The sequence below is a fragment of the Rhineura floridana genome, chromosome 22 (genome assembly GCF_030035675.1).
Source record: "Rhineura floridana isolate rRhiFlo1 chromosome 22, rRhiFlo1.hap2, whole genome shotgun sequence".
Taxonomy (NCBI): Eukaryota; Metazoa; Chordata; class Lepidosauria; order Squamata; family Rhineuridae; genus Rhineura; species Rhineura floridana.
Window position 1 is genome coordinate 9,481,762 of NC_084501.1, and position 15,093 is coordinate 9,496,854.

Consider the following 15,093-nt stretch of genomic DNA (forward strand, 5'->3'; position numbering starts at 1 on the left):
AATTCAGGTAGGCATTATTGGGCTAGATGGACCGATGGTCCGATATAACAAAATGCAGCTTTATATGCAAGATCAGGTAAGAATGGCATCCATGAAGGAACTTAATGAGAACTTAATCCAGAGTTGGGGAACCAGTGGCCCTTCAGATGTTGCTGGTCTGCAGCTGCCATCAGCCCCAGCCAGCATAGCCAGTGATTAAGGATGATGGAAGTTATAGTCCAGCAAGATCTGGAGAGCCACCAATTCCCCATCCTGTATTCCATAACAGAGAGGGGGGAAACAGCGGACATCAATTGCAGTGAAACAAATTCTGTGTTTCCTACACCTCACGGTTCTCATAAGTCACGAGAATGGTAGTGACGTCTGTCTTTGACAGGATTCAGAAGCTCAATGTTACCTTCCATGAGATGAATTTTCACTTCTGTGGAACCCTTTCCATGCCAAGTTGCATTTCTGAGGAACCTCTGCATGCTGCAAAGGATGATGCCACATGCTCCAAAACAGTTTGAGTAGGATATTGACCACACCATCAGTCCATAATCAGCCTTCCCAACCTGATGGCCTCCAGGTGTCTGCAGCTACAAGCCCCATCATCCCTGACTATTGACCATGCTGGCTGGGGCTGTGAGAGGGTGTAGTCCAACATCTGGAGGGCACCATGTTGGGGAAGGGCCTGTCCTCCATAAATAGAGTTGCACTCTAGAAACAAACGTATAGACTGCTTCATAGCACAAAGCCATCAAAGCTGTGTACAAAACAGAATAAAGCACAAAAACGCAAGTTTGAAAAACAGTAAAACTATATTTACAAATCTGAAAACTATAAAACAGTTTCATCAGTTCTCCACCCCTCAGGGGAAAGCCTTAAACATCTTCAGAAAGTGTCTAAACATTATGATACTAGGCGCCTGTCTAATTTCACCTGGTAATTGATTCCAGGGACCTGGAGCTGCAACAAGCTAAGTGCGCCTCTGGGGCATATGAAACTCTTAGTGATGCCCTGTCTGAAGAGCGCAGTTGCTGGGCAGGGATATATGGGACGAGCAGGGCCAGCTCCAGGTTTTGGGGGCCCATGGACAAAGGCTATCAGAGGGCCCCTTGCCCTCTTGCTTTCCTCCTCAAACCACACTCCTCCTCCCTCTTGGCCTTGCCTTTTTAAAGTAAAACAAAACCTGAACAGAAAGACTGGAGTGATGGAGGAATCAGACAGGAGAGAGAGAGAGAGAGAGGCTGCCAAATCTCTGCCTGTAGTGCATTGGGGGCATTCCTGCTATGGCTCCAGAGCCCCTGCTGCCGCCACTGAGTTCCTGCTGTTTGCTCTGCAGCACAGCACGCCATGCAAGGAAGCCTCCTCTTCCTCCTTTGCTCTTCCATGATCCAGCCTGGCTCAGAGCTGCTGCCACTATTCATTCCTTCTGCTGGAGGGCATTTAAAGGGATAATACAACAGAGATTAGGAGGCACTGAGCCTAGACAATCCGCACCACCAGGACTGAGTGAGACAGTGGCCAAATTGAGGAGACCTTCTGGGTTTAGCTTTTCATCTCTGTGGTATTAACCCCTTAATTTTCCCTCCACCCTTGAGAATTGGATAAAAAGAGAAACTAGTAGGGCGGGGAAAAATTTCCTGTCCATTGGAATAGGATAGGGTCAGCAACAAGCAGCAGATCCCATTCTGCTGGGGCCAGTGAGGGACCCCTCTGCACTCCTGGACCCTCAGCCAGTGCCCTACCTGGGCCACTGCTGGAGTCAGTCCTGGGGACAAGGTAGTCCCTTAGATACTTCACCTGGTAGCCATTGGCAGCTAAGAATTCCATGTGAAGCATTTAGTTCCTGGGCTAACTATGAGGGAGGAAGGCATCTTTCTTCACAACCTGTGTGGAAATACAGAAGGGGGTGGCAGAGAAGAGATTACACTGTGTTCCTCCGTGGCCAGTCAGCTTGGTAGAAGGCTCACACCTACACACACCCCAGTCTACAAAGAGGCAGAAGCCTCAGTTTCTATGCATGCCATGCAGGATGGACCTTCCCCTCTTCCACATGGAAACACAGGCCCCATAGCAGGCAGCTAACTTTTGTGGGCTTATTTCCAAAGCTGCCCTAGAAACCCACTTAATTTCTTTTGAGGCTGCACATTATGTGAGGAGACTAGTAGGTGTGATCTGACTTGAGGAAGCTTGTCCACCAGTCTTGATCTTCTCATTGAGGAACCCCTAAGAAACTTCTGAGGAATACCAGGTCACCATTTGGATAAAAATCACTCCCTTCGACTGCTAATGATCAGAAGCCTAGGAGCTGCACCAGGAGTGAGGAATCTAGCCCTCCAGAAGTTGTTGCACTGTGCTTCCCATCTTTCCTGGATCTTGACCATGCAGGCTGGGACTGATGGGAGTTGGAATCAAAAAACCTCTGGAGGGCCACAGGTTCTCCACCCCTAAGCATCACAGCTCCGTTTTGGCAAACCCATAGAAGCTTGCTGCAACTTAGACTTGCTCCCGCTGCCAGCATATGGTCCATTTTGGCATTTGTGTGGGACACTTCTCGCTTTCTCCCAAGGCTGACTGCTTCCTGATGGAGGGGTTGGTTCTGAGATGTTGCCCACAGTTGCGGCTTGCTAAAAGCAGCTTACGAGAACACACGCACCCCAAGACTCAAACCAGGAGTGATCGAAAAGTCAGACCTCGAATTACTCTGCATTGGCAACGCTGCTAGTGTCATTGTTGTCAGTCCAGCATCTTGGCCTCATCAGCCCATAGTCATAACATTGTTTTTCATTCATATTGATGCAATGCAGTAGTGTTCAAACCCTGGTGTTCCTCAATTAGAGAATGGATGCAACTGTCTTGAAAGACAGCTTGGCCAACTCTGCTCATCATTCACTTCAACATGCAGCTGAAAGGGAATGTTGGTTCTTGGGATATATCCTAACCACTCCATTCAGTTGAGGCCATAGTAGTGCTAGAATTGTCCCAGTCGATCAGACCAATGGTCTCTCTAAACTAGTAACTTGTTTCCAAACAGTGTCCTACCAGATGCCTCTACGACAGGGGTAGCCAACCCATGGCCCTCCAGATGTTGCATTGGAGTCCAGCAAAACCTGATGGACACCACATTGGCTACCCAGGCTCTAGGAGAGGAACTGAAAACCTGCGTCCTTCCAGATGTTGTTGAACTCCATTGTTCAGGGATGATAGGAGTCGTAATCAGCAGCATCTGGAAAGCCTCCAGTTCCCCACCCCTGCTGAAGAGGTTTAGCAGTATGGCATGGAAGCCCTTTTGTTTGTCCCCAGCACCTTGTCTTGAGAGGGTAGACAGAAATGATTTAGACATCTGAAATCCTTTAGGCATCTGGAACAGGAAGCTGGAACAATGAAATATGTTTGGGGCAAGCGTCAGCAAACCAGTTACAGCCTTTTTTGGAAAGGGAAAAAACATTTTTCTTCTCACTCCCCCCCCCCATATTTAAAACCCCCACGAGACCAAGCTTGGCTGCAAAGCGCTGGCTGACTTCCTATCTTGGTGCTGTGGCTATCACGTGCTATTTCTATGGCTGCTTTTGCACGTTGCGTTTCTCCTTTTTTAAAAAAAGCTTCACCTGTTGTCTGTGTAAATTTGTTTTTGGAAGAAACTGGACATGAACCTTGGCAGACAAATAATATTTTCTAACTGGCAGTTCATGGTGGCAATGGAAGTAAAGGGTGTAGGTGACCAAAGTTACTGGTCAAGATGCTTAGTAGCCGAGTGAAGAGGAACTCTGAGCATGTGCTAGAAAAGAAATCCTTGGGCTAATCCAAAAATACTTCTATGTGCTGTGATGCAAACAAATTGTGTAAATTTGGATAGACTTGAAATTTGCTAAGCCTCATTCTGGGTTGGCAGAATTGAGATTGCTTTTCTTTTTCCCTTCCAAAGGCTGATTGTGGAAGGACTGGTAAGGTGGCTAGGGTTGCAGGGACACAACCAGATAGCCTGACGGATGGAGACTGGCCCAGTTCTAATGTTACCACCAATAGGCCACGTTCTTACACTCCTTTTTTCCCTCCTGCCCCATCACATGCCCAGATTCTTCACCCTCTTGCATTGTGGTTCACAATAACTAATTTGCCATGTCATCTGAATTGCACAAGTAATGCTAATCTGAATGATGATTTGCTTCCAAACCAGAATAGGAAACCTTGGTTTGAGCTGGGTTTTGAATTCTGGGTTTTGGGAAAACTGGTTTATGGGAGCCAGTCAGTCTGGACAGAACGACAAGCTGTGGTCATTGTGAATCGGAAAGTGAGAGGGGGAATTGGGATTGCTGGGGGAGGGGGGAATTTATGAGCCCAAGTCACGCAACTCTAGCGACTAAATCATGATGTCTGAACCAGGCCCCCATGGAGAGTTTTGATGGCTCGACACCCTTTTCAGACCACCTCTTGCTTTTGAAGTTTTAATCCACCAGTTTTCAGGCTGCTTTCCCTCCAAGAAGTCTTTCCGCCCTTGTCCTTGTCTGCCTGCCAAGGAATTATTGCATGTTCCAGAAGAAGTACATTGAGCTGTATCCCATGTTCATCCTACTCAGAGCAGACCCACTGAAATTAGTCAACATGACTAACATGGATCCATTGATTTCAGCGGGTCTACTCTAAGTAGACCTTGGTTGGCTATTGCCCATTCTCAGTATACTCATGGCACTACTGGGCCTAGAATGTGCCATGCAGCGCTCTGCCATTGCTGAGTTTCTCATCGAGCAACCCCCAGGGAATCGCAGCTAGCCAGAACACTCTTTGAAAGCCACTGCTTTAATTTGATACTGCTCCCACACACCAGATCTGCTTTTCTTTAAAAATACTAAGAGCTAGAAATGTATTCTTGAAAACTAAAGAGGCAGAGGACTTCTGCTTTGATGCAAAGCAAAAAGTCCCGCACTGTGTCCTTACATAAGAGCCCTCCTGTTGTTAAACTAAGGATCATCTATTCTAGTTCCGTATCATCCACGATGGCCAACCAGATGCCTCTGGGAAGTCCACAAGCAGGATGAGAGAGCAGTAGCTCTCTCCTGTGTGTGTTCCCCAGCAAGTAGCAATTTAGAGGCACACTGGGGGCTGCGTGTAGCTGTCATCACTAGTTCTTATTGATAAGCCATGAATTTCTCTCTTCCCTTTTTAATGACTAGAGAGCAGCCCGGCCAGGCCAAAGGTCTATCTAAGTCAGCGTCTTGTCTCCCACAATGGCCAATCCGATGCCCGTGGCAAGCCCACAAGTAAGACATGAGCATGATGGTGCTCTTCTCTGAAGCTGGAGACTGTCCTGCCTAATCACCATTGATGGAGTGATATCCAAATGGTTTCCTTCCACAAGTGGAATGGACTTCCATTCATGCAACAGGACTTCTCGTTCCTCTTCTCCCCACACCGCAACTTTCCATGTGCCCCCCCCCAAATCTGCTCTGGAGAGTTGAGGGACCCTCCAGAGCAGATTTGGGAAGGGGTGTGGGTGCTACAGATACAAGGAAAGGGAATTCCACTCATGCAGTTGGATGTAGAACTTTGTCCTCCATGAAGTTCTCTAACCCCCTTCTAAAGTGATCTAAGCCAGTGGCCACCACGGCACCTTGTGGCAGTGAGTTCCATCACTTAATAATAAAAGGTCTTCAGGGTTAAAATACATAGGCATATTCTTATGTGTTAAACCAAAGCACGCTAATCATAATCTTGCTTTGGTCCAATGCCAGAATTAAGAAGGCTTCTACTTCCTGGGGCCAGACTTTCAGAGCTGTTCTCGGAAACTTGAGGCACAAATCTATTGTGCCCCCTGGTCTTTCAGACCCATCTCTCTTTCATTGTGTCACTTGCTCGGCTGCCATTTTAAAACAAACAAACCTGGAGGGCACTAGGTTGAGAAAGGCTGCCTTTATTGAGTCAGAGCCCTTGGCACATCGACCCTGGTCCACTCTCCCGTGACAGGCAGCAATCTGTCCAGGGTCTTACGGAAAAGCCTTTCCTGACCCTGCTAAGTCTCCATTATAACTGGAGATGCCAGGAATTGGGCTGTGATCTTCTGCATGCAGTGAGCCGCCCCCCACTGAGCTGTGGGCTCCCCTACGAGTTGCAGAGTTCACATGAAGCCACCTTGCACTGAGTCAGACTATAGGCCCATCTAGTCCTCAGTTGTCTACTCCAACAAGCATCAGCTCTTCCAAAATCTCAAGAAACAGCCTTTCTTGGCCCCACTGCAAGAAAATGTTAACTGGTAACGCTAGGGATTTAGCCTAGGCTCTTCCTGTGTGCAAAATGTATTTACCACTGAGATTGGCATTTAAATGCCAGTGAGGAGAGAACTGTTCTGAGGGTCCTGAGGCCGGTGTTGAGATGGTAATAAGAGTTTTGAGCTCACGGGAGATTGTGGGTTTCCCCCTTACTCCTACCTTAAGAGTGTGGTGAAAGGTGCCGTGGGGAGTCTTTGAAAAGTTGCCTTAAAAGCCGACACTGCACCCAATGAATCGGGTGTGCTCCTCTTGATCGTTAGGGCTTTATTCAGGCCCTCCTTGGCTTTACTTGCACTGGCATGCTTGTTGAAGACGCGTAGTGCCTACTGGCACACGTTTGGTTTTAGGCCGAGCTTGCCTTGGGCAAGTTGCATTAAATGTCGGTGTTTACTTCTCACCGGTCTGTGCCCGCACTTGCTCTGTGTCCATTTTGCAGGCACTCTCTCATTTTTCAGGCTTGGCAGGAACATTTGTAGGAAGCCACACTTAACTGTTGAGGCGCTGTTGTGTCACAGAGGCAATGCTTTCAGGGCCTTGCGGTCCATTCTGTTAAGCAGTAACGCGTTCCAACCCAGCCAGCTGCCAAAAGATGGTGGGATGTGGGTTTCTGATCCAAGACCGGTAGCAGCATGTGTTCAGCTGCCTCCGCTGCAGTACTGGAAGCTGGTCTGCTACTCCACAGCAGTGTTTTCTAGACCGGGAACCGTGGGGTGGGGTGGGGGGGTCCTCAGTAAGACCAGAAATGGCCAGTGGGGCTTACCTGAAGGAGAGCTTGCCCATAACTGTTGCTCTTCCCCAACAGGGGGCAGATGCTGGGAAGTGTTGGTTGTGTGCTTTAGAACAGTGTTCTTCAACCTTGGGTCCTCATAGGCTGTTGGACTACAGCTTCCATCATCCTTGGCCATTGGTTGAGCCGGCTGGGGATGATGGGAGTTGCGATACAAGCAACATCTGCGGATCCAAGGCTGAAGAGTGCTGCTTTAGACTAGTGGCCTTCAACCTTTTTCGTATCTGGGACCCACCTTAAGCCCTCAGTTGCAACATGGGGCCTGGTTTTAATTTATGGCATTCCCTCCTCCTCTCTCTCCCCTCCCCTTATTTTTCTCCTGCCCTCATGGCCCATTTACACTTCAGACATAATGGTTCACCAGTCATTTTCCTCCCTAGAGGAAACTCTGGGAATTGTAGCTTGGTGGGTGTGGGAGTCTGAGTGGGTAGCCAGTGACAGGACCCTGCCCTGCATGGTCCTGAGAACCATAGTTTTTTGTTTGACCACAAATACCAGCCACAGTCTCTAGGTCTCTGCCTACCCATATGATGAGATGTTCCTTGGTTTCCCAGATGTTGATGGACTACAACTCCCATCATCCCTGACCATTGACCATATTGTCTGGGGATGATGAGAGTTGTAGTCCAACAGCTGGAGACCCAGGGTTGAAGAACAGTGCTTTAGACCATACATGTGGGTGGACAGACTCGACAGGCCCATGCATCCCAAAGCATACCCCACGTTCCTCTGCAGTGCAGTCGTTTTGCATGGAAGCACAAGTTGGTTGACATCAGTGAGATCTCTTTGGGGCCGTGGAAGATTTCATGGGTGTGTTTCTTTGATGCGCTCAAGCTGGTAGCCCTCTTTTCAAGAAAACGATCCCCTGCTCTCATCAGGACTTCCTAGAATCCATGGTTGACGCCAGTATAAAACAGTAGCCCTCCAGAAGGCAGTTTCAACCTAATCTGACCTTCCGTGGTTTGAGAATGGACAGATGAAGTCAGAACCGTAACATGTTTCCTGAAACAAGAAGGGGCATGTTCACGTTTGTTACAAGGATTTATTTCCTGCTTTTTTGCAGTCAGTGCGAAGTGGCTCATGAGGATAACGAGGAAGAAAAATGAGCAGCCTTTCTCTCTCTCTCAGATTCTGTACACAAGAGAAAGGGACAGTTCTGCTGCAGACATCCAAAGATTAGTCCAGAATGCATTTTTTCAGGAGCTCCTGTGTGGATGATGCATTCTGGCTCTAATATTGCTCTTGTCCAAGAAACAGCTTGTCACTGTTCCAGCCTTATTTTCCCATGACATTCTAAGCGTTGGGTAACTTTAGAAGAGGAGAAAAATCCACTGAGTAACTGAAGCTCCATTCTCTTTCAGTATGTGGGCTGGTGCCCTCAGGCTTGGCACACCCCTCAGGTGTCTTTCACAACCACTGCCCCATCCCAGCTTTGCTCTGCGGTGTGAAGGCAGTCCAGGCAAACATCTCATTTAGGAAACATTTGTTAGAATTGTTCCATCTTCTTGGCTCTTCATAGCACCTAGAAGGGACAGGATAGCTCAGTAAGGCAGAAGTGTATGGCATCTGTAGGAAGCTATGGTCAGATAGTTCGTCCACCTAGGCCCATGTTGTTCGTTCTGACTGGCAGCAGCCCTCTATGGTTTCAGGGAGGAGCCTTTCCCAGCCCTGCTTGGCAATACCAGGGATTGAACATGAGACCCTCTGCGGACAAAGCATGTGGTCTGCCGCTCCCTGGTTCACTTGATCCATTATCTTGCACAGCTGGAGCTGGAAGGGCACCTTTGCTGTGCCCCATGGGAGCAGCGCAGGCTAGAAAACTCTAGGGAAGCAGGCCATAGTGGTAGAGCTTCAGAGTTCCTTGATGCTTTATTTTGCTCAGAAAGCCCATTTGAACTTTGGCATTTTAACAGAGCCAGGTTGTGTTGCCCTACAGCCATGCCACCCTGTAAGCTCCCAGCAGCACCTTGTGATGTTCTCAGGAGTTTACATGCACTAATTTGGGTTGCTTCTGTTCACCCACCCAGCATGCCCACACTTGCGCACTTAAATATTTTTATCTTTTGCTGGCCTGAGCTCTTTGTCTGCTATGAACTTGACTGTCGGTGGCTTTTTATGTTCCTGTGGATCATAGTTCCCCTGTGAAGTGGCTCCCTTGTGAAGTCTGTTGGGTGATGGTCTTATGCATGCTTGCCCGAAGCAGGTGTTCTGGAGCGTTGTGGTCTCCCTAGTTCTAAGAGCATGTTGCCTGCTTGACTGTGAAGTCTGTGACTGCTGCTGTTTGCATCTCTCCCTTTTGTAAAATCGGGGCTCCAAGACAGGACAACCTATCTTCTTCCTGTGGCCAAGAACTTGGGCTTCCAAGGTTGCAATTTCCTCCCTCCCCTGTCTTCTCTTCTCTCAGCTGGAGCTCAAGCTGCTTATTTAACACATTCAGGAAACCAGAAGGAAATAAATGGCCAATTAGCACTCTCAAATGTAGGAAAAGAATTTGCAGATGACCAAAGGCAGGATCATAACCGTGGGACCAGTGAAGGTTTGGGAGTAGGGCCAGCTTCTGAAGGATCCTCTGGCCTAGAGGAATCGTCACTCTCTATTGGATCTAAAGTTCACAGTTGTGGACCAGTGATGCAGGCTTCTTCCCTGACACATAATGACTTTAAGGGAGGGGCCTCCCTAGATGGAAAAGTCGATCTGAGTGGATGTGACCAACCCAAAAAAACAACTTCAAGTGGAGAGTCCAAATTTTCATTGCCAACCAACCCAAATGCTGAATCCGAGCAGTCTCCACCCAGAATCGAATACTCACATTCCCCAACATTCCCCACTGGCGACACCCTTGCGGAGAAAGATTCCCCCGAGTCTCCATTTGAGGTCATTGCTGACAAACTGGAATTTGATAAGGAATTCAAAGATGTCCTTCCAAGCAACTCCAACGATATTGGTAGTAACTGGGTCATGCACAGCGAAAGGGAGCTGCTGACAGACATCCCAGAGGACAGTGTCTGTGAGTTTCGGGTGAAGCCGCGTGGTGGGAGCAGAGTTCCGTCAGGGCCTGGGCTCTCACGCCAGTCTTCAGGCACGACAGCGGCACTGGAAGAAGTATCCAAATGTGTCCGGGAGATGCACAGTTTCACGAATGAGCTGCTCAACTGGGATTTGATTCCCAAGGATCTAGATGACAAGCCCGATGGCTTTGTCAGCTCGGGCTTTTCAGCATCGCCCACCAAAGAGACAGATGGTGTTGTCGCAGGGTTGGTAGGCAGTAAGGTGGAAGTGGGCAAAGCTTCCACCCCTTATCAGCCTCTCACAATCAGTATCCACCAAAAAGGCAGGCCATCTCTGGAGGTGGAAGAGAAACCGGCCGTTGACAGTCGAGAGGCATCTGTTGTGAAAATTGTTCCAACCGCTACAACAGAGCTGAAGACAGACGTCCGTTGGCCAAATTCTGCCCTACCTGAAATGGCCGACGCCGACAGCTCTGGCGACTCTGACGACACTGTCATAGAAGATGCTACAGTGATTCCAGCCTTCCCAAATGAGACGGGTGCAGGCAACAGCAAGGCTCTCCCAAAGCTTGTTGACTCTGTCAAAACAGCAACTGTACATATAGACAGCAAAGGGGCATCTGACAAGCTGCACAAATCCAGCCAAGAAGGCAGAATCCCTTCCAAGACCCTAGAATGCAATTGGGGATCCATTGATGACTTTGAAGCCATCCAGGCCAAGACCACTGTTCTCAGAGGAAGCCCAGTTTCTGCCCCTCTGCCTCTGAAACGGACCACTCCTGACCTGCCTGCTAAAATAGGGCAGGGAGGCCTCCCCTTGGGCAGTGTAAAAGAGGCTGTGTGTCCAGACCCTCAAAATGGGGAGAGCTTTATGGACTTCATGAAGGAGTGCTTAAAATCCAAAGGGAGCGAATCTCCAGAAGACCCTGTCGAGACGTTCTCAGAGGCAGAGCTCAAAGCGGCCAGATCCGAAGTGGTGGCTCCGCATTCCCAGCAGCCACCCAAGGTGGCTCAGGACTTTGAGCAAGAGCACCTCACCATCAAGGCCCTCAAAGAAGCCGGTAGGAAGGCTGAGATGGAGAGGCAGTCGCCTCCGCCGAGCACGGTCCCTCTGCCCAGAGGGAGGCAGTGCCGCGAGATGCCGCCAGAGCCCCGGGGGCCTGCCCAGAAGTCTGCCTTGGAGAAGAGGCCCCTCTGCCTTGAGCAAGCTGTGGGTGTGAAGCTGGCTTCTTCCACCGCTGCCCTCGGCGGGCACCACACTCCCAACAAACCTTCCCAGCCACCTCTGCCGTGCACTCTTACAAAACTACTGGCTGCTTTTTCAGGTAAATGCACTCTGTGGTTGCTGCTTTATGCCTTGCGTGCGTGACCCTCTACAGACCAGTGTTAGACTATTTTACCTCCACAGGGGTGGCAGTGGGCACCCCCTCCATAGGTGTACTAGTTTCATATCGTATCTGCCCTGATGCAGATATGGTCAGCCTGGTCTGCCTTCCTCAGGAATGAAGATAGGAGACATTCCAGGGGTTGTGCATGATAGAAAAAAGCCCAGCCCGTGTGAGTGCTGTTAGCCCTTTTAGACTTCTGTTTTCTTGCTGAACTACCAAAAACTTGTAGTAGAAAAATTGTCCCCTCACCCCCCCCCCAAAAAAAGTTGGCACCTTCTTTAAAGTAGAACTACAATTTGCTGGGGCCAAGAAATGGTAGTCAATCATGAGTATGAAGCAATTGATTTAAATTTGTGTGAATTTGCATATGAGTGAGAGAGCAGGGATTTAGGCAGAGGAGATGAAGTAGTTCATAAACCGTAGTGTTTTTCCATGATGGCTGAATATCGAGCACAGATATTGGAGGGCGGAGTTGAGATTAAGCCTTGGTGAAAAGGAGAGAACAGCGTAGATCTGTGTGGGTGCTTTTCATGGCATTGGGAGGGCAGCCTGGGGAATGTGGCATGAGCCTGAGCAGACCCGTGGGCAAACTAGTACAGCTTTGCATGCGTTGGAGACTGCAATCTCATACACACCTAACCTGGGAACAAGCCCCATTGCACTCAGTGTGACTTACCTCTGAGTAGGCATGGATAGGATCACCCTGTACATTTCAGATTGTGCTCCATTGCAGCTGATAGCCATAGTACGCTTGCTTTGCAGTATTAATTTCACAAGGGGCTAATTTTTCACACTGCAGGAGGGAGGGCATTCATATGATGGAATGCGCCTCCATCCACCACCACCCCAAAAAAACCCCTCTGCATAGAGAGCTAGCATGTCAGGTTGAAAGGTTCTAGTCTAGTCTTCTCCATGACATGCTAGCTTTCTCTGTGTGTAGGGATTTCCGAAGGACCGTCCATCTGAAGTGGGCCTGGCCCAGGTTTATCACCTCAGCAATGGCAGAATTTAGCTCGGTCGTTAAAACCAAAGTGACAGTTAATTCTGCCACAAAGCAGTGGTGATGGCTCCTACTGTTCGTGTATCAACATGCATGGTACTCCAGAGCAGGGGTGGTCAACCTTCCCCCCCCCTCTTTTGAGCACTGCATTCCCTCTGGGGGAACCTGTCAGGAATCATATGCAGGTAGTAGGTGTGGCCAGAGTCAAGTGGGTGGGCCACCCCCTTTTCTGTCTTCCTCCCCACCCAGTGGGCTCCCAGGGAAGGGACAAGTCATATTTGCCAGAGGTCTGCACTGATCGCTCGCAGACAACTTTTGAAACGAGGCCAAAGAACTCTTAAAATTAGACAGCGCTGCTCACCCCTCTTCCAGAGTAGCAACAAAGAGATGTCTCTGCTCCAAGGAGCTTACAATCAAAACCTCTGCAGAGGGAAGGGAGGGTGGTTGAGGCACAAGGACACATTTATTCCAGGTAAAGCATACTTGGGTTTGGTTATGGCAAGGTGTGAGCATTAAAGGGAAAAGATGGGTATTGTCCTTCCTCTCGGCCTGTTTGAAAAGATGCTGCAGGAACATCTTTTGCACAGTCAGGGGGAGAAGTTTTGACGCTGGGAAGGCTTCCTTCAAGCGAGGAAAGGGGAACTAAGCCTCTGATGTGTAATCTGGGCCCATCACAACCCTGGGGAGTGTGTGCTGTATTCATGCAGGCACCCTGGAATGCTGTCCCCCTCTCCTTTGTTCATCTTCTGTTTTTTCTGGGTTTGCTTCTAGACAAGCACAACAAAGGGAGTCTCGGCGTCCATTCTGTTCTGCCAGAAGCAGAACTGACTTGGGCCGTAGGCTCTTTTCCTTTGCTCGTTTTTCTTTTAAAGCTGAACTGCAAGCAAAGAGGGTGGTGGGTTCATGAGAGGCAAACCCATAGTTATTTTTATTATTTCCCCCCTCCACCCCCCATGGGTCAAGGAGCAAGCGGCCTGAGAAGAGCTTTCTTACAAACTTTTATCTTTGGCGAGTTGCCTGTCGCCCATCTTCCATAAAGAGCGAGTGGCTCTCCCATATCTGAACAGAGAGTGTCTTGTGCTGGGTTTTAAATGGCTCTTCTGTGCTCTTCCAAGAGGGGCTCCTTCGAGGAGGGGGCGTTGCCCAGTGGGAGGCCACATGCTTTGCATGTGCAAGAGTCCCAGGTTCAATTTGTGGAGTCTGTAATTTGGACCAACAGTCGTTCAGGGCAGAGGATGCTTTGCATGCATAAGTCAGTTTCTCACAGCCTCTGATGAAAAGGATCCCATGCTGCAGGGCTGGGACCCTCGAGAGCTGCTGCCAGTCAGAGCAGATGATACTGGCTTACATGGGCCATTCTGGTCCAACTCGATATAAGGCAGCTTCATGTTACTGTCTTATATGTGCCCTATTTGCTTGAGCATTTGGGCAGCACCAAGAACCTGGTATTGTATTGTTACGCCTGTTTTTGAGACGTTTGTAATTTTCTTGTGGGTTTTTTTCTTGCTTGTGAATTTTGTTGGGCTTTCTTTCATGGGAAGTGATAAATTTAATAAATCTAAACCATGTGGTAAGTTCTGGGTGTGCAAGTCTTATAGTGCTTTAAAGGGGAAAGAGCCCAGGAGACTTTGGGTGTCTTTGTATTTGCTTAATTTCCAAAATACAAGCAAGGCAGGGCCTTCCTAGAGGTGGCTCCTACCCAATAGGGTTCCGTTCTGAAAGGTAATTCACCTGGTTCCATTTTTAAAAATTCACCTGTTTTTCCCTGGCTTTTAATGGAAAGTTTTAAAATTGCCCTAAGAAAAACCACCACCATACGCTGGCGGTGGTTTTTCTTAGGGCATTTTTAAAACAAGTATTGTGCTGGGTCCCATTTAATTTTCTTTATTTTGTAAAGAGTGCACAAGTTGAAGCAAAGAGACGCATCTGCAAGACAGCAGTGTCGCCATCTCCGAGCCCTGACGGATGCCTTGTCCAAGAACACAAAGGGGTTCTTGGGTATCAGAGGGCCATTTCTGATTACCAGTAGCCTGGCTGCGCAGTTCTGTTTGTTGCTAGTCACGATGAAGAAGTTCTCAGGTTGTCCCAGATTCCAAGGACTGACTAGGAGTGTAGGGAGCTGCCTGTTCCTGATGCAGACCACTGGTCCCCTCTAACTGAACATTCTCCCCACTGACCGGCGGTGACTCACTAGGGTTTCAGGCGAGGAATATTTCCTGTCCTCTACCTGGAAGCTGCCAGGGATTGAGCCTGGGACCTTCTGCCCGCAAAGCAGGCGCTCGACCCCAGACTTCAAGTCTGCCTTGCACTCAGGAGGGCTAGCAGCATTTTTTAAAAAGGTAAACTGAAATTCCGATCGTGCTGCAGTACACAACAGTCTCGTTCGGCTCTAAGCCTGGGCTCCTCACAGGCTCATGAAAAATGCACCCTCTGTGCCCCAGAGGGTGGTGAGCCTAGCTGAAGACTTCCCAGCACACTAATAGACATGAGAGAAAGAGAGAGAGAGATGAAATGGATTAGAAGCCTGTCGCGGAGACGCTGACGGGTGTGTTCCTTCGTTCATTCTTCCTTCCCTGCCTTATTCAGTGTTGATCGCTCATCCATCATCCTTGATGCATTTGCAGAAAGCATTGCCAAGATGTCGTCGCTGATGCCCTAGCAA

The 15,093-nt window shown here is 48.9% G+C and overlaps 1 protein-coding gene across 3 annotated transcripts in view; it reads left to right on the forward strand.

Annotated features, from left to right (window-relative positions):
* RTN3 (reticulon 3) overlaps positions 1-15,093 on the forward strand; it is a 47,108-nt gene that overhangs the window by 19,768 nt on the left and 12,247 nt on the right. Inside the window, exon 3 of one of the 3 annotated variants that reach the window (XM_061606360.1) lies at positions 9,440-11,368. The exons of the other annotated variants lie outside the window; for them this stretch is intronic. Within the exon in view, the coding sequence (XP_061462344.1) occupies positions 9,440-11,368 (1,929 nt within the window). The remainder of the gene's footprint in view (positions 1-9,439; positions 11,369-15,093) is intronic. 3 annotated transcript variants of the gene reach the window in all.